The following is a 24,252-nucleotide window of genomic DNA, read 5'->3' as shown; positions in this document are numbered from 1 at the left end:
CTTTAACAGACTACTATGGCCCAGGAAGTTTATAATGAGCAGAACTTGGCTCACAGTTCAGGAGTCAGGGAAGCCTAAGACCAGGGACCAGAGAATGTCTTCATGGGTCGCAGCACCGCAGAAGGCAGAGTGAGGAGATAACCAGGAAAGGTTATCAGGAGCCAGTGCCTGAGATTTGTGCTGCTATATCTTTCATGAGGACAGATCCCATCTGCCTCTGCGTTTACTCCTGAGATTCTTCCTAACACATGAACTGTAGGGAGGGACCATGTTCAGGCCAGAGCAGAGCATGAGTTGGGGGCACAGACTCTTTGGGCCTCCTCAGCCAGGGAATCTTGCTGTACTCACACAGGGCCCCTCTTGGCTTTCACAGAAGCACCTACTCCCTCCCGGCAAGTGAGGACTGTTTCAGTATTGGTGCACAAGGAATGCCGCTGCTGCTTCCTGCAGGAGCTTGTGAAAACATACAGGGTGGAGGATGGGCACAGGAGACACAGAACAGCCATAGACACAGCGGGGGAGGCAGGGACAGCATCTGAGCAAGCGTCCAGGGACCGTCTGACATGATGCCTTGAGCTCTGTGAGGGTGGTGGCCGCACAGCCAGCACAGGCCTGGAGTGCAGCTGTCTGCACCTGCATCGTCACTTCAGCCAAATTGTACCCCAGAAACGTAAGTGATCCGGGTACCCATAAATGTATTGGCATTCCAGATCCACCTTTACATAGGTGAAAGAAAATAATTATGAAGCATAAAGATATAAAACGTCCTGTCATTTCTTAAATGATACTTAGCCTTAGTATTTCTAAAATAAATGAAATAATAAAAAACATGGTGAAATGTTTCATGAACAAGTTCTTTTTTTTTTCTTTAAAGGCAAAATTAAGATAACACGGCCGCTTTAAAATAGAAGTTCAGTCATTTAGTAAATTTACATCGTCTTACAGCCATTGCCCACTGTAGTTTCATATCATTCTTGTCACACAACAGCCTTTTACAATTGTGATTTAGAGAATGTTTGAGGACTTTGGGCATGATTAACGGCTATTGTTTGATTACTTCAAGGGAATGCTTTTGTAATTTTGCAATTTCTATTTTGTGTTTGAAAGCGTGATAAGGGATCGTTTTGGGCTGTTGTCTCTATTGTGAATACAAGGCTTTGTGAGGTGTTGGGGGCTGGGTCCATCTGTTTACTGGGTTCATAGAGAATAAGAACCAGAATAACTGATTCAAAATAGGGGAGTGGGGTTTGGCGGAGTTCAGAGAGTTGAGGAAGGAAAGCAGGGTTCAGGAGTATTGGGTGGGAAGCAGGAAGGGAGGAGGAGAAGGTAGGGGCCCTCAATTGATCTTATTTAGAAGCAGTATTTTAGTTCTGCTTAGAAAACTAGTTGGGGGACTGGAGAGATGGCTGGTCTTCCAGATGACCCAGGTTCAGTTCCCAGCACCCACATGGTGGCTCACAACTGTCTGTAACGCCGGCTCCAGGGGACCACACACTCTACTGGCCTCCTCTGCCACTGCACACAGTGGTGCACAGACATACATGGAGGCAAAGCACACATACACGTAAATACAGAGGATGAATTGGGGAGGATGTGGAGAGAGCACAAGGAAGAGGGAATGATGTAATTGTACTGTAATCTCAAAGATAAATAATAAAAACTAAATTAATAATTCTTTTTAAAGTTGACATCATCAGAAACTCGACATGTCATAAAATGCTCCAGCCAGCTTTCCCTTTCCTTCTTATACCCAGCTCCTTCTCTGCTTGAATTTTTATGAATTTGTCATGAGAATTTTTAGAGCAGATAGAAGCATATAACTACATGTAAATACAAGTGATGTTTATGGTACATCTTGGTGAATGTGAAGTTAACAAAACAAACGTACCAGTCTCCGTATTTATAACTAGACACACATAACTTAAAGAGTGTCTTCACAAATGTCCATGATATACTCTGCATTCCAGTTTATCCCAAAGAGTGTGTACTGGGAAGGGTGAGCCCTAGCAGTGGATGGGGATTAGTAAATTCACAGCAGCCTCCCTTCTCCCCACCCCAGATGAAGAATGTGAAAGAAAAATAAAAGTGGGCTGCTTGTAAATATATTTAAAAGTAAACATCAGGGGTAGGTTCACAGAGGTCAGAGCCCAGCACTGCCCTGTGAGTGCACTGTTGGGAGTCTGTTTCGACGAGAACATGAATTTGCTTGTGTGGAATGCAGCGCAGAACATACAAGCTGCTGGCATCCCTTGCTGACACCTCATCCACCAGGCAGGCCGACTTGAAGGATCTTATGAGCTGGGGGCTCTGTAAACTGAGCGGAGTGTGCCTTGCTTGGTAGTTGGGTAGGGAGAGCTTGCTTTCTGACTGTAAGTACCAGCTCATTCAGTGTCCAAGCCTGTGGGTTGTTCTTAGAGATAGCATGTAAAGGCATCCGGGCATGTGGCCAGGAGGAGTTTTGCTCTGATCATGATTCTTATCCCACAGGATGGCTCTGGGGCATGGTGACAGAGTGACAGGGGCTCAGCTCTCTGTGATCTAGCACAAGTTGCATAACCTCTTAAAACATCTTTTAAACAAAGAAGAATGTGAGCGCTATGTGTGGTTTTAGGGATGTTGTCTTAGAAATGGGAGTCGATTTCATCTTCTCTCCGCAAGAATGTCCCAAAAGCTTGTCTTGGATTTGAAGCTGCTGCTCTTCCCACTGGCTATCTAGTGCAAGCGCTGGGCCCCAGACTGGAGAAATGGGTTGGAGCTATGGCAGGTATGGAGCCTAAAATCCATTGCAGACCCGGCCACAGCTGGGGGTGGAGGACACTGAACCAGGTAGGCGCCTAAGTGCAGACAGCTTGGGAGACAGCTAAGTAGAGGACATTTTGTGGCAAAGTTTCCTATTGGGCAGGTCAGCCATGTGTTTGTCTCTCATCTCCCAAGGCCCTGCCCTCTAGTCCACCTGGCCTAAGTCCAAGGCTTGTCTCCAGGTGTCTCAGCCTTAGGCATTGGGACATTGTAATACTCTGGAGTCTCCTCTGTGACTCTGGTGCTACGGTCCCTTCAGGCTAGCATACCTGGCCAGGGTGTCCCATTGTGCTTGGCTTGTGGAGGATGTGGATTGTGAGAGGTACTGGAGGGGCACATGAACTAAGTTGCTAAGTGCTATGAAGATGTGAACATTTCATTTGCCCCTGCCATCACCTGGGGCCTGTAGTAGTGTCTGGTAGCCTCTCACATGAGGGTGCTTCCTCGGGAGGGGAAGGTGAGGCCTGAAAGTTTCAATGCAGTTAAGTACTTGAGCCTTTATTTAGATCCCTTGCTCATATGTACACTCTTCTTTCAGGACTTGTGGGTGTTGGCTCTAGGAACCCTGTGGGTACCATTCTCTGGGTGTGCCGAGCACAGCAGTGTGGGACTTGGTCTACTCTGTTCACTCATTTTCCCACATACTTAAATACCTCATGCCTTGCACATATGGCCAATAGTTACTATACTGTATCATTTCGGGATGAATGACAGAGCAGGAAGTCCATGCATGTGTTGTACATGTACCATTTTTAAATCACGTTTTCCATCCGTAGTTTAATCTATGACATGGAACTGAGGATCTCAAGAGGACTACTGTATACAGACACAGCACGAAGATGGTTATATACACAGCACATGGATGCTCATTTCCTCTGGTTATTTATACCTGGACTTGGGGTATCAGAGTGCTGCATAGGAACTGTGCAGACATGCCTGTACCTGTGAGGGAGGACTAGTGGACACTTTTACAGACAAATAAAAGCCGGCACTTGAGTTATTTGCAGGGAAAAGGATAAAACAGCACCCAAGTGCTCCACAGGGCATTATGGGTAAATCCCGCGGTGTTCCTGAGGTCTCAGCATGGCACACTGATGGAAGTCAGTGTCACCAGCAGGTGGACTTCAGCTTTCTCAGAAGGTCATGGCGTTGGGTGACCGTGAGGTGGCAGGCACACAGATTTGAGGGGAATGTATTTTGTTTTAAATCCTTTTTCCGCATAATTGTCAGAGGGCACTCTCTTTGGGTCTGCTGGTGGATGGTTAATTCCCAGGCAATCAGTAAAAGGACGTTAGAGTGACTTGGATGTCAGCTATGGTGATGGTTACCCTGGTGGTTTGGGGGTTGTCTGGCTCTGTCCTGGGGCAGCGCCTGTTACTGCAGATAAGACCTGTAGGCAGCACAGACACCATCCTCTTACATTCCCCAGGGCTGTCAGGTAGGAGGCAAAGAAACCCACGGGGTACACACAAAGCACCTGTTTTCGTTTTCTAGGGGATGTAGCAAATCCTAGCGAGCACCCTGCACATGCTAGCATTCTGTGAGGACAATGGTCCATGCTTCTGATTGGTTGCCTGGTACCCCTGAAGTCCAATGGGGAAAAGTACTGGGGCATATATGACTCAAGAGCCTGTGAACTGATACACACTTGGGGATGGGCAGCCAGAGCTCTGCCAAACTGCTGGGATGTTGTCTTAGAGTGGTCCCTAAGCATGCACATCCCTCCCCTGCCCTGCTATAGGCACCTTGGCCACAAATGGGCACATGGTTTCTTCTTCTCATGGCTCCTATACTCTAGTCCACTGGCAGCCTCTTCTCTCCCCCTCCCCCATTCCTTCTTCCAATGTGAGCTTTTCCACCTCAGCTCCTATCTTGCTTTTCTTTCTCTTCTACTTAGTCCCACCCAGGGCCTGAGCCTGTTAGCTCCTCCAGGAGTGCTGTAGTGCCTGCATTCAGGAGGCTGAGACAGGAGAGTCTTGAGTTGCAAGAGGCCAGCCTGTACTGCATCAGGCTGGGGCTTGAATTCACTAGTAGGATATGCCAGAGATTCTGGATTCATCTCTAGCACTGAAAAGCAAAAATTTTCTTATCGTGAATAGAATTAAAGTCAAGGCTTTCTAGGCTAGGATGTGTCAGCTCCACAATGGTCCTGAGCCCATATGGAGCAAGGCCCCAGGTGTCACAGGACTACCATCCTTGCTGGTCAAGGTAAGGGCTGGCCAAGCCCATCTGTGGGGCTTTGATCCTCTCCAAGAACTCAGTTTGTGCTCAGCTACATCTTGGGATTTTGCTCCCCTCCCACGGGCATCCCTGCTGGTTCAGAGTGTCTGCCTCCTGTCCAGGTACTGATTCTGATCTATAGAGGAAAGACAGCATTTCTGAGAATGACTTTCTAAAGCAAGTAATGCTTCAAAGTCACCCCAGTTGCAAACACTGCATCTGAGGAGAGGAAGGAGAGAGAGGAGATAAGCAAGTCTCCTAGAGGCTCTCTAAATCCTGAGGAGACCTCCTTAGAACTGTGCCATCGCTTTGAAGGAAGCTGGACATGTGTCAGAACACTCCTCTGGCCCGTGGATAGCTGGGACTGACCACAGAGGGGATGGACCTGCCATAGAGGGTGTCCTTCCTCTGACAGAAGTCATGGACTAGAAAGGCTGGTACATCTACCTCACCAAGCCCTGAGCCTGCTGCTGAGCCTATTGGGTTGGGGCCAGGCATTTCCGATATCAGGAGCAGCTGTTTTGCAGGCACATAAACAAGAGGGAGGAAGTATCTTCACAAGGGTCTTCCTGGCTCTGCCCTAGACACGTGGCCTAGAGGAGCCTGGACTGAGGGGCCTCTCCAATTAGGCTACCAGGTTGGTACTGGGACATGTGGGGTTGAGCAGGCTTAGACTGTGCTGGAAGCTTATGACTCTGTAGAGCCCCATGATGATGAAGTAAAAGTGGTGCTGGCACATGTTGGCAAGTCCCTAGGGGGACACAGACCCTTTTCTTCTGAGGAAGTTGAGGGAGAACTTTCTAGAAGTTTCTAGAAGCTCACATTTGCAGAGTGAGTGAGACTTAGCCTCAGTCATCAGACAGGACAAAGCAGGACTGACTGTTCCCTCTGTGCTGCCATCACTTCATGGTAACACTTGGAGTGGTATGTCTGTCTCCAAGACCAGACACACCGGCCCCTATGCACTGCTGTGCAAACAGCTGGTCTCAGTGCTCAAGTAATAGAACCGGTATTCTGCTTAATGAGCAAGAAAGTGTCTCAAACTTAAAAGAAAGGAAGAAATGTGATATTATTTGTAAGCAACTTTGAAGGAGTTGGTTTGGGGGTTCTTTCCGATGGAAGGGAGCACTTGAAATAGGAAGAGGAGGACATAGATGTGGTACAGATGCTGCCCAGGACCTGGCAGGTAGGAAGGTTACCAGCCAGGTGAAAAGGCTGGTTCTGGATCAGTTTCTGGAACTAGGAGGAAAATCTGCACAGTTTGAGCAGATACCAAAGAGTGAGTTTTGTAGCTGAAGTCTCCTGGTTGCTTTGTGCAGGGCTGTAGTGAAGGCTTTGTGGGGAAGAGATGATCCCCATCTACCAGAAAAAGGAACGAAGAGTCAGGCAAAGGATCCTCACCGGGGAAGCCAGGTTCCAGAACTCCTGGGTCCTCAGGTTGCTGAGAAGAGTTTGGTGTGGGGCGTGGCTGCTGGTCCTGCCTCGTCTCTGCCGGATGACACTGGCCTTGCCGGCTTTAAGCTGTGGTGGGTTTCAGCAGGGAGGCTTCCAGAGCTTGAAGGTGGGAGGAGGAAGAAGGGAAGCAGAATGAGAAGGAAGCGAACTGCAGCGGGAGCAGGCGGGGCCAAGTCTGGAGGCACTGACTGGGCAGGCGGCCCGCAGCAGCCCGCGGCCGCCCAACAATCCGGGGATTCTTTCCTGCGACCGGCTCTCCCGCTGCCCTCTGAATGGGCCTCTTTGGAGGTGGCCGCCCCGCCTCTCTCTCTCTGACTCCCCCGGGACTGGCAGAACACAGAGCCCTCCCAGGGTGGGTGGGGGACGCCGCTGGGACGGGACTCTGGGCTGCTGGAGACAGACCAGCAGAGTGCCTTCGATAAGGCTCACAGATTCTAGGCCTTTCCATGGACTGACCAGATCCCAGGTGCCCAGGTAAGCCAACAGCTGGCCTTGTGGCTTCCCGGGGAGCTGTTTCTGTGTTCTCGATGTCTCTGTGCTCTGGCAACTTTGGGCACATCCAGTCGCTGAAACCTGATCCGGGATGTGGGGGAGGGTAGTAGTGGGATTAGGGAGGAGGAGACAGACCTAGTTCCAGTGGCCAGGGTACCTAGGTGAAATGGGGCTTGGAAAGATAGCAAGACAGTGACATTTCTCAAGTTCCCAGACTTTGGGACAAGATACCCCACCCTTGATCAGAGCCAGGCTGCTCCTTCAGAGGAAGGCAAGACTCCTTTGGATGAACAAAAGCCTGGTTTACAGATGGCATTTTGAGCATCCTTCTGCTGAAACTGATGACCATGGGCCTGCTGCATTCTCTCTGTCACAGCCCACCTCATAGGTCCTCAAGAGACTGCTCCCTGCATGGCTTCCAGGGATGGCAGTGTTCCCACTAAAGCCTGTAGAACAGATTCTGGGATTTTAAGGAGGCCCTCTCTGGAGTATTCTACGCTTGGAGCAGTCAAAGGGAGTATTTCTAAACAAATCTGTTAACTTTGAAACAAAACAGACATTTACTGAAGTAATCTACTGAGATTGCTAGCAGAGCGTCTGCAACTCAGGGGCAGCTGGTACCTTCACTGCCCTCCCTTCCTGGGGTGGGGCTGGGGTTGCCTCCCCCACATGTTGGGTGAGGGAATCTCAGGGCTCTAAGTGGTGTGGGAGAAATATGTGGTCTCTAACAGCATCTGTCTATCCTTGAGTGGACACATTGCAGAAACTAGACTGGGTGTATGTTTCAGCTCACATCATAGGCAAGATTAGGGGAGAGAGGGGAAAGGAGCCATATGCTTGAAAGCCCTCCTTGTATAAGCTCCAAAGACAAGCCCAGGCAGGTTAGGGTCTGCCATGTGCTCCCTGGTTGCAAGTTTTATGGGTTGTCCATTCTAAAAGCCAGAGACACTTCAAGTCAAATGGAACAAAATGCCTTTTCAAAAGCTTTCTGCTCTTTTAATGGGATCCACATAAAATCACCATTTTCCATGAATTCCATATGTATGTCAGTATATTCTAAATCGGCCACCTTAGATGGAAATGTTTTCCTAGTCTTAGATGAGATGGGAAGCATGTCCATCTATCTGCATTGACATAGAGCTCATGTGTACCACCAGCCTGTAGCAAATGATGGAGCCTAGGGTACTGGGGGTGGGTTGGGGGGAGGCTTCTATGTTGTGTGCGTATGAGTTTCTGAGCACAGCAACAAGGCTGTAAATTACTCACTGAAAACCCTGTGTCATCCATGTGTTCAGAGCAAGTTATACAGAGGGTTCTTGTCTTGTCTAGGACATGTCTTATGATGCATGTATGAGAGGGAGGCAGCTCCATCAGTGGGCTGCAGAATCAGAGACCTCAGTGGTGGTGATGGGAGGCAAGGTTGCTGTTGACTTCCCATAAACCAGTCAAGAATCTGTCTCCTTGTCCCTAATAGAGGAATGGTCATTTATACGGAACATGTTGGAGGATTAAGTGAGGTAGTGCCAACTTCTTGCTTGGCAGTGTTTCTGGCACATACATGGGTGGCCGGCAACCTGAGTCAGCTGAGGCTCTTGCCTTTTATTTATTCTGTGGGGAAACTGTGTGAATCAGTACCAAGATTTCTCAGTACTACTGAGGATGAGTGGTGTCTGTCGATGTGCATGTCCGTGATCACAGCTTGTCCAACCCTGCCCTGAAACACTAAGAAAGTCAGTTGAGGTGGGGTAGGGACTGTGGTCACTGCCAGTTCTGGGTGAGAGTGTGACATTGAGGACAGTTTGTTCACTGTTGCCCCTGCTGCCTGCTCCTTCCTTTCTCTACCCCTCCGATCTCCCTCCCTGTGTTAAATACAGAATGAACAGACAAAGGTGTATAGCTGCCCAATGGAAGGAAGCAGGCCAGACTGGTAGGTGCCAGTGATATGTGGAAGCTGGTCAGACAGCCGTCTCAACAGATCTGGACCACCTCTCCATCCTGGGGCTATAGAGAGCACCATGACTGTGTGTTTCATTTCCGTCATTTCTGGGACTAACTTCTGTCTAAAAGGTACTAGATCACAGGTCACAGACTGTTACCTGGGAAATCAGGGAGCAGGTTCACCCCTAGTCCTGCCACTAACGAGCAGTATGACACAGAACTTTGGCCTCTGTATGGTATCAGATTTAGACTAGCCTTAGGAAAAGATGAATACTTGGTTAAACATGTCTAAAAGACCATGGTGAACTTCCTTGAGGGACTGAATATGGCTAGAAAAGCTTCTGGAATGTTCTGTGGAGCTTCCTCAAAGTAATAAGGAAGTAAGAGGGAGAGCAAGAAGAGTCTAAAAAGGACAAGATCTAATCTTAGAGCCTCTTCTGTGTACCTTCTGGAAGAAGACACAAGCTTCCCCACCAGAAGCTCGTCATACTTCAGCGTAGATCTTTGTAGGAGGGCATGCGGTTTCCTCAGTGGCCACATCCAGTCTGACATCTGGTAGGTTTCTCTGTCATTACCAAGGTCTCCGTCATCTTTGTACCCCATGTTACACCTGGACTGGGGTAGTCAGGTTGATAATATTTTAGTGGCCATATGGAGTAACAAGTTACTCAGAGGCTGTTTAAAATGGCATTGTTCATAAAAGGGAACATTTTCAAAGCTTAATAAGAAATATTTAAAAGCTATAAATAAGTGAAAAGGGTCATATTTGGGCATAGATAGGTCATAATGTTTATGAGTCTTCTGAGTTTCATCTACACATTTCATTTAAATTTTATTAGTATTGTTTCTGTGAGGGGAACTTTGTAAATTCTTTCTAATTTTAAAGAGTAAAGAGTCTGAGTTATCAGTGTATAACTGTTAGGAGGTAGGAACTTCATGAAGGTAGAGACCTCAGACAGTGTTGGTTTATTTTGGTTCACAATGTTGAAGGTTCTGATCCATGGTTAGTGTTGCCTCCTTTGCATTTGGTTCTGTGGTGGGGTAGCTTATCATGTGACAGCACAAAATGTTCATGAAATAGGGAGAAGAAATGGAAGGGAATGTTGTTGAATGTCGTTTCTTCCTGCCTGCCAGTTCCCACTTAGAGGCTTACATCGTTTATAAATGTTTGGCTGGTAGCTCGGGCTTATTATTATCTAGCTCTTGCATTTAAACTAACTCATTTTTATTAATCTATGCATTACCACGTGGTCCATGGCTTTATGTGTCCTCTAGCTTTGCTTCCCCCAGCAGCTGGTTTATATCGCCTTTGATTCCGCCCTTCTCCCAGCATTCTCAGTTTGGCTCTCCTGCCTAACTTTATTCTTCGGCTATAGGCCAGTCAGCTTGTCAGATTGACAAATATTCACACAAGACACAAAGGAATTATTGTACAGCAGAATATATTTCTCCAATCCCTTGAAGTTCATCCCTTGGTGACCTTCAGAATTCCCACTTAGGTTCCACCCCTTAAAGGTCCCACATGTACCAATAGCTTCATACTGGGTAACAAACCTGTAATATTTGAATACATTGACCTCTGAGGGATACTTCTGTACTCCAGCAAGCAGTAAACATCTATGTGAGATGGGATGGTTGGTTCTGATCAGTGGGGAATGGAAGATACTCTGTAAGTAGAGCTGGAAAGATCCCTGTTCAAAACACAGCAAGGTATGGTTCAGGTATCACATACAAATATCACTTTCAGAGGAACCAAGGACTTTATTAATTACCTTTTTCGTCATTGTGGAAAATATGGACACCCAAATTTTTCTGTTTCTCCTAATCTGTTTCTTCCTTACCTTGACATAATTTCTGAAACACTGCAGAGTGAGATATTTCTTCTTAGGTTTCAGATAATGTTTTGAGTGTATGTCTCCATGGAAATATCTTAGTATTGCTTATGAGGTACGTTACTTACTGTGTGTGTCTCTTGGTATCAATGTTTCGCCACTTGGAGTGATCTGAGAATTTTCTCAGTCCCTCCCTTTTAAATACAAATGTTTTGATGGCTCTCCTTCCTGAAGAGTACCGTATCACTTTGGAAGAGCCTTTTCTCTCTGGCCTCCTTGGTTTTGGATCGCTTAGAAACCACCCAAGACATGTGGATTGTTAAACAAACCTTCACCTTGGGTGTCACTTGGAGTGAGTGAAAATTGAGGCAGGTAAATGCAGACATACTAGGGATGAGACGGCACACAGATTTCAAAATGTGATGCTATGTGATTGGGCAATGCAGAGTTGTAGAGAGGAGGCCAAGGACTGGCAAAGGGGGCTGTGCTGTAGGCGGCTGCATGGATGGCTAAAACTGCTGCATTTGGACTGGGGACAGACAATGCATTGGGGGCCCTGAGTAGGTGACCTCTCTGTGGATGACCCCTCAGTGAGCCACAGTGCATGCTGTGGCTGTGTGCTGAGCTGTCTGGGAGGCTCAGGGTCTTCAGCGTTGGGGAAAGCAGAGGTGCACAGGGACATCAGGCCTAGATCAGGGTATGGGACTCATTTCTCATTGGGGAAAGAAATCCTGATTACGTGGGTTCTTCAGTCCTGGCTTGGGCCCAGTGCATGATAGATATTCCACCAACTTATTTAGAATATTTATCCACAGTGGTCAGACCTGTGTTTATCATGGCTACATTAACAACCATTTCTGCTTTCCCTCCCCTTCCTTCCTTGTAATATTCCACCTGGGTGGGGGATGTAATTTCCATTTTATAACTAATTTTCGCCCCATCTCTCCAAATTCACACACTTCTCCACTGTACTTGATGTTGCTGTTAACCTATAGCTTCATTCCGTGTTTCGGGGCTGTGTAAAATACGATCATCCAGGGCCTGGATCTAGACCCCAGTGCTGACCAGTGCTGGGTGTTCTAGTGCAGTCCTTTATGCTGGAACCTCTGCCGTGACAGAGGAACCCTGAGAATCCAGGAAATAAATGCCAGTGGCATTTGTCACTAGACATGGGTCGATGGCCCAGGGTCTTCTCCAGCAGGCAGGCCATCTATCCTGCCTTGCTAGCTGGATGATAAGTAGATATTTTACCATACACTGAATGTTAGCTGTCTGACCTTCTGGAAGAAGACAACACATAGTAAAGACAGGTCACTGCCAGTTTCAGGGGGCTTTCTGCTGTGTCAGCCTTCCCCTCGAAGCACAGTGAACAACATTAGGAACCCTGAAGCCACTATCACGAGACAAGAATCCTCCAGTAAAGCCAGCTGAGAACCTCAGGCGCAGAAGGGTCTGTCACAGGATATTCTCAGAAAAGGAATCCTCCATGGCAGAAACTGCAGCTAGCTGTGAATCAGCCTATTGATTAGTTGTTACTTTTGGAGCAATGTTAATGCACTTAAAACTTTATTGAAGTCCAGCCAAGTGCCAGCACAGCCTGGCAGCATCTGGGCAGTGCCAGTGACTTGGCCATTTTTTGATGTTTTGAACTTGCTTAAGGAGCTGGTCCAGCAGCGGCCTCAGCACAGGTGCTAATAGCACTCTGCATGTGACACTTGCCAGGCACTAACCCCAGGAGGGGAAAGCCCCCAGCAAAATGCCAGCACTGGAGCTAAGGGATGGGTTGACACTTGCAAGTGAGTTGGCATAGACAGCCTGCATGCTAGAAATAAGTGAAATTAGAAACCTGTGAGAGAAACACAAAAAACCAAAGTGACTGTGAGCTGAAAGGCCCCCATTGTGTGTCCTACAGCTCACAGCGTCAGAAGTTCTGGGCAGAGGTACCATTGTCCATTTAAGGCCCTACCCTACTCAGGGCTTCCATAGCTTGCCCCATAAGCCACATGTCAAGAGGGGAGGAGAATCAGAAGAGAGACATTGTGAGCTAGTTCTTCCATGCCCTTCTGGCTGGTGCAGGGCCTCATGGGACTCTGGGTTTGAGGTAGGGTAGTTTGGTTTGGAGCCGTGGCTCAGCCTGGTCAGAATCCCCCTCCTGTATGCCACGGAAGAGACAATTCAGAAGCAGCCTCCATGCAACACATAGCACCATGCTAACTCCTGCTTCTTCCTTAAACTAACCTTACAACCAACCCTTCTTAACCTGTAGATGGCAGCCACTTTGGGGGATCCAACAATCCTTCACAGGGGTCCCGTAAGACCATCAGAAAACACAGATATTTACATTATGTTTATAACAGTAGAAAAATTACAGTTATGAAGCAGCAATGAAAATAATCATGGTTGGTGGGGTCACCACAATATGAGGAACTGTATTAGGAAGATTGAGAATGGCTGCCTTAGTGGGTTGTTACAGCCTGATCATGCTGTATACACACTGCATGTCCTCTCTTCATTGATGCTCAACCCCGATAGAGACCCTCATCTACTCTGCTGCCATCAAGCAAAGCTATGCTTCCAAAATTGTGTTCCGGTGTTAGGGCTGAGTGAAAGCCCTAGCCTGACCTCAGATGTGACTGTAGTAGGAAATAGATCTTCACACAGGTCATTAAGTTTGGAGTCCCCTAAGGTAGAGCCTAGTCCAGTATGACTGTGGTCCTTATTGTAAGAGGAGACTGGGATGCAGGCACAAGAAGGGAGGCAAAGGGAAGGCGGTGTCACTTATAATAACAGTAGATGGGATGATAGGGAAACTGCTGACACCTGGAACATGGACCTCCAGGATCCAGAGCAGTGAGAGGTCCGTGGGCACTTGTTGGTTATGGTGGACTGAGTTTTGAGACATCGGAACTCTAACCCACGGACCTTTTCACAGCAAGAAGGACCAGGATGGGTGGGAAGTCCAAGAATCAGGTTGGGATCCTAGTGCAGGGGGGAATGTCAGTTCCCTCCAGGTGCAGATGGTAAGACACCAAGCCTCAGCCAACAGGCACTGTCCCAGCACCCTTGTTTTGAATATGGTGTGGAACTCCACGGTGTAGCCGTTAGATAAAGAAGTGTTTATACTGGTGTTGGTGTGAGCATTTGCAAGTTGTTTTAAAGTTGAGGCGGTCTATGCCACACAGACAATTACTAGTAACATGTTGATATTCTATGCTTTTTTTCTGAAAGACAGGTAAAATGTGTTGTTGAGGGTCAGCTGAGTCTCCACCAAATTTCATCACTATGGTCTGTCCCATAGTGATAACATACCCTTTTGTTAAGTATGTTTGATCAAAGTTGAGTTCTTGAAGTATTATATGCCTCCTGGTATTATGTATACTGTAGCTCACAGTATCACAAGTTCTAAGCAGAGGTACAGTTGCCTCCTTAGGGGCTTTCTTGGGATCCAACCAGTGATGTTCCAGTTAAGGAAAGATGCAGGGAACCTTCTGCAAACTGCCCATGGTCCTGGGTATTTTGTGGGCTGGGAGTGTGGATGCAGTAGAGATAAAAGTCCTGTAAGGATGACTTCATTGGATTTTTAGTTTCCGAGTCCTAGTCAGAGACATCAGACATAAATAACAGGAATGGTGTCTCTGCATCCAGAGCCAGAGCATAATGCAGCATCAGAGCAGAACTCCATGATGGGGTCAGCAGAAGAGGAAGTCATTGTGCTAGCCCCCACTCTGGAGGCTTCATTGTGAAGCCCTCAAGTACTGACTGACAGTTCTTGCCTGAATAGAGCTAAGAAATAGGGTTCAGCATCCTCCAGGCCCCATCTCTAAAGGCCAGCTGGGCTTTGTGTGGGGATTGTGCCCATAGACACAAAGCCCCAAGGCTTCTGCTTGTATGCAGTCCCAATTCTTTGGGGGACTGGAAATTGCTAGGAGTGTTCTCATCACCACTAAGTTCTGGCTGGCCCTGCTCTGGTTCATTCCCCTGGAGACACTGGTTTGCTCCTGATGCGGCCTCCATCCCCAGCACCAGTCAGCCCATGGATCTTGAAGGAACAGGAGAGATTGTGTCTCCAGTATGGTGGAAACACTCCCTCTATTTTGGAGGTTTGGGGTTTTGCTTTGTTTTCTCTGCATAAGGAGGGCTTCCCTAGGGATGGAGGGAACTGATGTGTTCCCTTTTCTCTCTGGTACTGCTCCATTCACCCTAGCTGCAGCTTGACCACCCTATCCTCATTTATGTTTATTTGCCTCCATCCCCACAGGAATAGCAAATATGTGTCACTGGGACCAGCTTCTGCTGCAGTGACCAGTGCCCACCCAAACTGGCTAGAGGACTAAGGAAGGAGAGACTATAACTAATGGTTACAAATAACATGTCCTTGCAGAAGTGGTAGACAGGCAGAATAGGGGTGCCACTCAGTGGATGGATGTTCAGCCTGAGCAAGGGATGGCTTTCTGGCACAGACTGCACGTTTGTTCCTGAAAGACAGGGACTTTATGCTAAGTAAAATGAGCCAGTCGCTAAAGGACACATGCTGCACAATTTACTTATATGATCTGTAAAAGAGTAGAATTTCTAAAGACAGAAAGGAGAGTAGAGTTGCCAGGGTCTGGGAGCAGGGGAGTAAGAGTTGGTTAATAGGGACAGAGTTTGAGTTTATAAGAACAAGTTTTGGAGATGGATGGTGGTGATGATTCAACAGCAATGAAAATTGGACTTAAGACCACTGGGATTGTCACTTAGATGTGGCCAGGATAGTAGCCCCTGCCAGTTTTTATCACAATAAAATAATAACAGTGGTGGTATAGCTGATCGTCGGGGGGGGGGGGGCTGTCCTTAGATTTGGCTTTCCAAGGGTTCTGTCACCAGGCAAGTGGGGCCTGTCTCTGTCCTTTGTCCACTGCCCACAGTCTCTGAGTTGTGTGAGAGCTTGTCTTCTACCTGCGTGTGGTCTCCAGGTATCTCAGTCTCCCCCACCCCAAGGCATCCTTCCGTCTATATTCCCTGAGAGTTCAGCAGGTGGGAAGTGTCCATTTTCCTGAGAACTCAGACCGCAGTGGGTCTTCAGGATGCTTGTGAGCTGCTGGGGGTACTGAGTAAAGAGAAAAGCTGTTCCTCTCTTGTGAGATGCTGGGACCTCCAGAGCAGCTGGCTATGATTCCTGCATCCCAGGGTCAGGCTGCTTTGAGCCACTTTGCAGAGAGAAAGACTCTTTTCAGAGCGTCCCAGTTTCAGTGGAAATCTTTGAATTTAAATGGAGCATCTCTAAAGATCAGGAAAACATAGGGCCCTGCTTGTAATGAGCCATGTTATCGGTTCCTCTGTTTCCTTTACTGTTCCTGGTTAAAGGGAAGACTAGCAGGATTCTTTTTAAAGGAGATACTCCTACTGGAATGAAAATGTCACAGAAGAGTGAGCTAGTTGTTTGCTGATGGGAATTCCAACCCTAAAGTTAGGTGTGGTATAACCTGTATAATCTCAGAATTTGGGAGGTGGGAGCCATAGGATCCAGCATTCAGGACCAGTCTTGACTACACTGTTAAGTCTAAAGCCAACTTGGGTTCCATGAAACCTTATTTAAAATGAATACTAATAATAACTACCATAACAATAGTTAGGATGTCTCAGTCCTCTGGGGAAAATGAAACCTTGCTTGTATCAAGAGCCGAGTTGATTTACCATGAACATTGACCTCAGATGTTACCAAGAAGCAGCTTGGCAACAGGAAAGCATGAACCTTCCTGTTCATATGTTTTCATGTATGTTTGTATACCATCTACAGGGCTGGAGATTTAGGACTTGGATTCTTGTCAAGAAACATGTGCTGCTCTTCCAGTGTCTGGCGCTTCCCAACTCTCATTATATGTGGCTGTCTGCCCGTTTCCCCTTGCTTTCAAAAAGCTGGTTTTAATAACCTTTTATTTTTAGAGAGCAGAAAGACATCTTTTTAAAATTTCACTACCATCCAACCTCCCATAAAAATGTTTTGCCTTCTGGAAATAGAAACCATCTATTGTGACCTCAATTGATAAGATTATAAGACAGAAGGGCGCTGAGGCCCCACAACTTGAGAATGTGTCAAGTATTCCCATGTGTTGTGCCAGCAAAATTCAGGTTAAGAGATGCTCTGACACTACCATGGCCAGGAATCTCAAGTGGTGGCAAAGTAGGCTGCTCATTTAACTTGGGTCTGACAAATAAGGAGGGAAGAAGGTAGATGGAAATGGGTGGGTGGGTGGGTGGGTGGATGGATGGATGGATGGATGGATGGGTGGGTGGGTGGGTGGGTGGATGGGTAGATGGGTGGATGGGTGGGTGGGTGAAGATAATGATTCTTACTGTCTAGACTACCAATGATCTAGCTGTAAGCAGAGTCTTCTTGTTAACTTAAAGTCACCAGTGGCCAGTGTAGAGTGACTGATGTCCAGCTTCCCACAGAACACTTCTGCAGCAGCTTTTGAAAGAAAGCATAAAAATAGACCATTTGGAAGAAAGCCAGTGACCCCTTCTCACCCTTGTTCTGGTACAGGAAGTGGAGGAAGTGGAAGCAGAGAGGAGAAGAGTGCAGGCATTCCTGAGATCCCAAGAGGTTGGGCATATGCCCCCCAGTTCCCGCCTGGCCTGGAAGGGATGCTAGGCAGAGGTTTCTGGACTCCTAAACCATAGGGCACCATGGGCACACACGAGCTTGGAGGAAGACCCAGAAACTGGGGTGACCTTGGAATTCCAAACATGGTACTATTCCCTTTAGCCTTTCTTCTGCATTTGAGCAGCAGAGGTAAAATGTGAGTGTGTGAATAAAAACAAAATCGACACTGTCAAGAAGATTCTAACAGTATCTGGGCAGGAACCCATCAGACCTCTGCCTGCCATGGAAACTCACTGTAATAGAGGAGGGCTTCATGCCTCAGGAAGGCAGGCTCTGAAAGGACTGTGGCTGCCCTGTAGACCCTCTGAGTAGTTGCTTTAAAGCTTGTTGCCCCCTTCTGTGAGGTTCCTCTCTCTGAAGGACAAGGTGGCTCACCATCCTGGCTAGTGGCATTTCACCAATAGTGTTCTGTGACCCTCATGTTGCAGTTAAAGAACAGTGGCCATTTTTCCTTCTGTACATCTCATGAGTGAATTTCTACAAACCTGTGCAGAAGGGTCTGAAGACTTCTGCTTGACTGAAGCCTGTAACTTCCTTGACTAAGATTTCAGCATACTCCCATGCCAGTGCATGGGACAGAAACAGCAAAACTTATCAAGATGTCCCAAAAGGAAGCCTCTTAAGATGACAGCTCTGTTCCTCTTGCCATGCAGACTGGTACCTCTGCCAGAGTCTTCTTGGTATCTGCAATCTAGTCATCAGACTTGATCATCATCCTCCTGACTTAAAAAAGAAGCATTTCTGGGAATGCAAAGGTCTAGATAGTAAGGGCATTTGCTCCTGTGACATTATGCTGTGTAGAAGTTGTCCTTTGCTGATATGCATTCCTGAGTGCAAGCAGGGGAAGAGGATTAGCAGAAGAAATTGTACCTAGTGCCTTGGGGGGGGGGGGTTCGGACACTATACTTAGCATAAACATGCAACCTGGTGCTTAGGCAGCTGTTTCTGTAAAGAAAGGGTTAAGGGCTGACACAAGGCCTGGAACCAAGCTGCTATAGCAGTGCCCCCAGAGTTGGTGCTAATGAATGATAAACAAAACCTCTTTCATGGGAAGTGCTGGGCTTGCTGTTTTCTGGGAAAGCACGATGATAACAGGAACAAAGTGGGATTTGATTTTCCTTTGCCTGCTCTCATTTGAAGGGAATCTTTGGCGCCATGTAAGCATATTCAGTGCTTCTGAATCTTGGCATGGGTCCCCTGGATCCTCAAGGCTCAGGGACTCAGCAAGCAGAGACAGGAGCAGTGAGGATTGTCCTATGCTGTGTGGGGCCTCCTGGAGTAGTTGCAGTCTCAGGGACAGATGCTGAGTACTGCACTCCTCCATCCCCTGCTGGTTTGTGTGAACAGCTCTAATGATTCCAGAGATCGGTGCTGCTCCTTGGAACTGGATCCTAGGGATGATCCACACCTCCTCTTGTCCTCCAGCCAGACTCTGGCAGAACATCCACATCATGCTCTGGATTCTAGCTTTAAGTCTGAAGTCAGCCACTCCTCATCTGTTCCTCTGTCTGTCTATCCATCTATCCATGCATGCATGCATTCACAATATGCATGACCAGAACCTCCTCTATATCCACCAGTGAAGGGTGGGGACAGCTCTTCCCCATGGGCAGCAGGCAGTGGTTGGTGTTCTCCAAGCCTATTGTACCCACCTGAAACCCACTGTCCTCGGACTTCATCAAATGCCACCTCTTCTATGTTATAATTTAAATGGGAATTCTGTCCAGGCTCCTGTATTTATGCACACTTGATTCCCAGCTGTTTTTGCTGTTTTTTTTTTTTTTGTTTTGTTTTGTTTTGTTTTGTTTTGTTTTTTCTGGAAGGTTATGGAACTCTAAAAGGTAGAGTCTTGCTGGAGGAAGTGAATCACTAGGGGTTGGTCTTGAGGTTTTATAGGTCAGCCATGTTTCCTGCCCATGCTTTACTTCTGGAGTATAGACACATCGACTGTCTCATTCTCCTGCATCCATGCATACTCCATCATGGTGGGCTGTGCTCCCTCAAACTGTCAGCAAAAACAAACTGTTCCTTATCAGCAACAGACAAAATGACTGATGACTTCCAGAAGGCATCTAGGCTCCCTCTAGAAGGGAGTCATCCAGGGGTTTCCCTAGAAGTCACAGACTATACCTGAGGACAGGGCCATGCTGGTGTTACTACCATGTTCTGGTCTCCTTCCACATGTCATAGATGGTAAATAATTGCGAATGAAGTTAAGGTGCCACCTGGAAGACTTTGAAGGGGAGGGATGGTTTAAACAGTGTGTGCGTTTGTTCTTTCCACACTGCTACCACTGAAAATGTGAAAGATGGACTTAGAAGACCATGCAGTTAGTTAACTAGCACACCAAGCATTTATCTTTAAATATTGAATGTTGATTTACTGGGGGCATGGGGAGAAGGAGACTATACCTATCCCAAGGATGTACAGATAAATCCTAGACGGCACTGGCATTCATCCTTTGCTTCGTTCAAATATCATGTCAGGACTGGGTTTTCCTATACTGAGAATTTTAATGATATCTGAAAAATACAACACAAAAGTTGGTGTCCCATCATGACACCCAATGAACAAAGTACAGTGTTTAAGATTTTGTCTTGGCTTTTGCCATACTGGCTAGCATTAAAAGTAAGCCCTTTTAATTTATCCTGTTTTGGTATCCATGGTAATTTCCTTATAACTTGAGGTTTGACTTCTTTGGTATTTTGGTTAAGTTCTCAGTAAATGTCTTTTCCAGCATGGCTTCTGCTTGATGCAGTGCCCACTCTGTGTAGGTTTGCGGTAATAGAAACTGACATCCTGGCACTGGTCTTTCTGACAGAGTTTGTTTTTTCTGCCCTTTCTCTACTGTCTTCCTTGCATGCTTCCTCCTCACCCCAAGTTTGCTCTCTCCTCCGCTGAGTCCAATCACTGCTAAAGTCCTTACCCCATGCTTCTTTCTTCTGTTCTGCTTATAATCTCTAGACTTTCCATTCAGTTATCCTTAGGGACTCAGGTTTGTTGGTGAGTTGTGAATTTCTTCATTTTCTGTTTCTTTGTAGTGTGTATGGTTTAGCTCCAGTCTTTTGTTGGTGGTGGGGTTTTGTTTCGTGTTGTTTGGGAAGGTGGTGATTTTAGGGTCTGTTTTGTTTTTTTGTTTTTCCACTTATCATGTTTCCCGACAATATTAATTAGAAGTTTAAGTTGGAGTGGGAGGAAGGTTTGGGATGGTGGGATATTCTTCTGAGAAGATCTGGTTTTAAAGTGGGGTTGCATAAAAGTTGTCTTGTCCTGGCTCTGGTGCCGTGGGGTGTAGGACATTGGAAACTTTTGTTATTGGCCAGGGTTATGCTTCCTGAGTGTTTCCCACACAGGGTTTTGTTACCACCTAGAAGAAATGTCCAAGTCCTTTTTAGCTCCCAGGAGCCATTTGTTCCTGAAGCTTTGGACTGAAGTAGAGCTGACTTGTTCCAAGTCCCCTTTCTCTATGACTTTGGCCTTCTTAGTACCAGATGTATTGCCAGTTCTGAACCTTCATCTTCATCTCCCAAGAATAGCATGTAGCAAATCAGATCTGTGCCCCATGGTCCCCAGACATGCAGTCCCCGAGTCACTCATGGGAGAATAGAGAGCGAAAGGAAAGGCAAGCATGCCAAATGATCGCTCTGCAGTGCCTTCACTCGAGGAAAAAGAGTCTCTGTGGTAGAAGGCTCCTGCTCGTTTACAGGGTGAGCTGTACATATGTCTGTCTCTTAGTACATAGTCTGTCCCTCATACATGAGCAGTCAGCTTGGAAAAGACAATGCGCATGGAGACTGAATTAGCTGTTTTCTCTTTTGGAAACAGTGATGGATGACAAGCTACACATAGTAGCACAAAGTCACCCCCGCCGGCCTCCCATGTTACTGTTGTAATTCACTTTCACTGTGGCTACACGCAACAGAAAAGCTTCAAAAATCAGCTCTTTTCATTATGAACACGGGAAAGGGCTGAGATTGTGACATTATGGATCACATAATCAGGGTCTCTCTGTTTTCTGTTTCCTTGCTTCAGAACCACGAGGCTGCCCAGAGATTATCAGCCACACTGTGGGGATGTCAGAGAGTCCCATTGGACCCAAACCCACTATGCTTCGGGCTGATATGCCTGCAACTCCCAACTTTCAGCAGATGTTTGCTTCTTCCTGCACAGTTTCAAGCAACGGACCTGGCCAGAGGAGAGAGAGGTAAAAAGAAGGGATTCCGCCTTGTTAGACATTCCCCTTGGAGGCCAGAGCACTAAGCTGAGAATAGAAAAAAAAGACTGGGTAGAGCAGGGCCCAACAGTGAGACCCCACTCGGTAGAAAAGAGCCCGTGCCCAGGGCTGTGTGCCAGACACCACTGCGCGTAGAATTTGCTCTTGTGCACTGGCACTGGAAAATACACGAACACTTAGGAAAATGCTGCAAAAAGTATTGAAAAAATGGAAGGGAAGAAAGGGGCTGCATCAGACCAGATCGTCCTCTTTTATTTTAAAAAGATGCAGGCCTTGAGAAACTCAGTAAGGCCAGCTCTCTTGTACAGGTGTCCTGTTTCCCTTCCCATTAAAATAAAGGGGTCAGCTGGGTGGTGGTGGAGCACATCTTTAATCCCAGCACTTAGGAGGCAGAGGCAGGTCAATCTCTGAATTCAAAGCCAGCCTGGTCTGCAGAGTGAGTTCCAGGACAGCCAGGGCTACACAGGGAAACCCTGTCTCAAAAACCAACAGGAAGAAAGAAAAAAGGGAAGGAGAGAGGGAGGGAGGAATAAATTTTGAAAAATTAAAACTTAAAAGGACTTGATATCACATGTAGAGTCTAAGAACTTAGGCATCAACCCTGCACATAATATGTTTTTCTCAAGCATTCATACCTATGGTAATTTTGACCTTTTCTCAAAGGAAATACATTGTAGATTCCCATTGGCTTAGCCAATCACCCAGCATCCTCATTCTTGCTCTTTGGATCTATTTTTAATGCTTTTATCTTTATTTATTTTTATTGGGTGACTTGTTTTTTCTGCATGTATGTCTGTTTACCACACATGTGCCTGGTCCCTGTGGAGGATCATTTCCTCCGGAACAGGAGTTACAGGTGGTTGTGAGCTACTGTGTGGGTGCTGGGAATCAAACCCTGACCCTCTGTAAGAGCAGCCAGTGCTTAACCACGGAACCATCTCTCCAGCCCCTTTGGGGCCATTTTTAAGTATCCTGAGAGTTACTTGGACATAAACACAGTCAGTCATACAACACTAGCCAGTCATCTTATTACTAAGAGTGGGTAGCATAAACCACATGGATACTCTGAATCAGGGACAATTTACAACCTGGACATGATGGAGTAGGATAGCATATAAGTCATCATTCTTCTCAGAATGACATATAAGACTTAGTAGTTGTTATTTCTAGAATTTCAACTAAGAGTGGGTAGCATAAACCACATGGATACTCTGAATCAGGGACAATTTACAACCTGGACATGATGGAGTAGGATAGCATATAAGTCATCATTCTTCTCAGAATGACATATAAGACTTAGTAGTTGTTATTTCTAGAATTTCAACTTTACATTTTTAGACCAAGGTCAATTTTTGTCTCTGATACAAATGTGCTGCATCTTTTCTGCTGTCCAGTAAGCCTTATGCCCACACCCCCAGTCCCGTCTTTTCTGTGTCTTGCAAGGATTACTGATTTCAAAGTAATCTTATGCCCCTGACATTCCCTTATGGATGCTTTTTTCTTTTGAACAGCCCACCTTCTGCAGAACATCAATGGGGGGAGAGCAGCCCCAAGTCCACCCTAACCCTGCTGGGGAACAGCCACCCTTCTGAAAGTTCTCGAGGCACCCATGAGTTCTGCATCTCTGGCAAGGACTCACCAGGGCTCCCCTGCTTCCAGCCCTCGGAGCTCCAGGCCTCTTTTCACAGTCATGAGTTATCCATGTCAGAGCCTCAGGATGCTCTGCCCCCTACAGGCAACCAAGCCTTCTTAGGCTTCAACACTGCCTCAGTATCCAGTGGCCTTCCACCTGGTGAGGACCCAGGTGCCCTGCTTGTCAATTCCCATGGGACATCACCAGCTCCTGGAGCCCCTCTGACAACAGCAGGGGCTACTGACAATGGCTTCCTGTCCCACAACTTTCTCACGGTGTCACCTGGACCCAGCAGCCACCACAGTCCAGGTCTGCAGAACCAGGGGGTAAGCCTGCCTGGGCAGCCACCCCTCCCTGAGAAGAAGAGAGCCTCAGAGGGCGACCGTTCTTTGGGCTCAGTCTCCCCTTCCTCCAGTGGCTTCTCCAGCCCCCACAGCGGGAGCACCATGAGTATCCCCTTCCCGAATGTACTTCCGGACTTCTGCAAGCCTTCAGAAGTGGCCTCACCTCTGCCGGGTATGTTTCTGCCTCTGCCCGTTGCCTTGGGGAAGGAGGGCTTTGATTTTTTTCCTTTTTGAGCAGTGGATCTCCAGGTGCCCTGCAGGAGCCGTTCAGACCCCCTGATGGCTGTTTCCCACATTGCTGGTCTAAAGCCAGGCAGATACAATGCTTCCAGTAAAACATGCTCAGCTTCCTCCTTAGCCTACTGTAGACTGATCCCAGCAGTATACAGTGCAGATGCTGCAATACTTCCGCCTTAAGTTTGACTTCAAATAAAGAAAGTTGTTTTCTTTTTCCCAATTAAATAATTAATCCAGAATCGAGCTGTGAGCTGCTGGAAGGGTTTGATACCAGCCTTGCCTCTTTCTGGGTCCTCCTTTCTGGGGTTGCAGTCAACTGTGTTTTACCCGGCACCGTGAGGCAGTGATTCTCCCTACTATTTGCTCCTTTGAGCTTCCTCCTCTTCGGACCCTCATGTGTGTCCCTCAAACCTAGACATGAA

At 47.1% G+C, this 24,252-nt stretch overlaps 1 protein-coding gene across 4 annotated transcripts in view; it reads left to right on the top strand.

Moving 5' to 3' along the window:
• Positions 1-24,252, top strand: part of Tns3 (tensin 3) — a 223,324-nt gene that overhangs the window by 179,326 nt on the left and 19,746 nt on the right. For all 4 annotated transcript variants that reach the window (XM_051200598.1, XM_051200597.1, XM_051200600.1 and 1 more), the window contains 2 exons: positions 21,415-21,586; positions 23,128-23,765. In XM_051200598.1, coding sequence (XP_051056555.1) covers positions 21,415-21,586; positions 23,128-23,765 — 810 coding nt within the window. The remainder of the gene's footprint in view (positions 1-21,414; positions 21,587-23,127; positions 23,766-24,252) is intronic.

Source organism: Phodopus roborovskii, unplaced genomic scaffold (genome assembly GCF_943737965.1).
Source record: "Phodopus roborovskii unplaced genomic scaffold, PHOROB, whole genome shotgun sequence".
NCBI classification, from domain to species: domain Eukaryota; kingdom Metazoa; phylum Chordata; class Mammalia; order Rodentia; family Cricetidae; genus Phodopus; species Phodopus roborovskii.
Note: the sequence above shows the minus strand (reverse complement) of the source record. Positions and strands in the feature narration are given on the sequence as shown.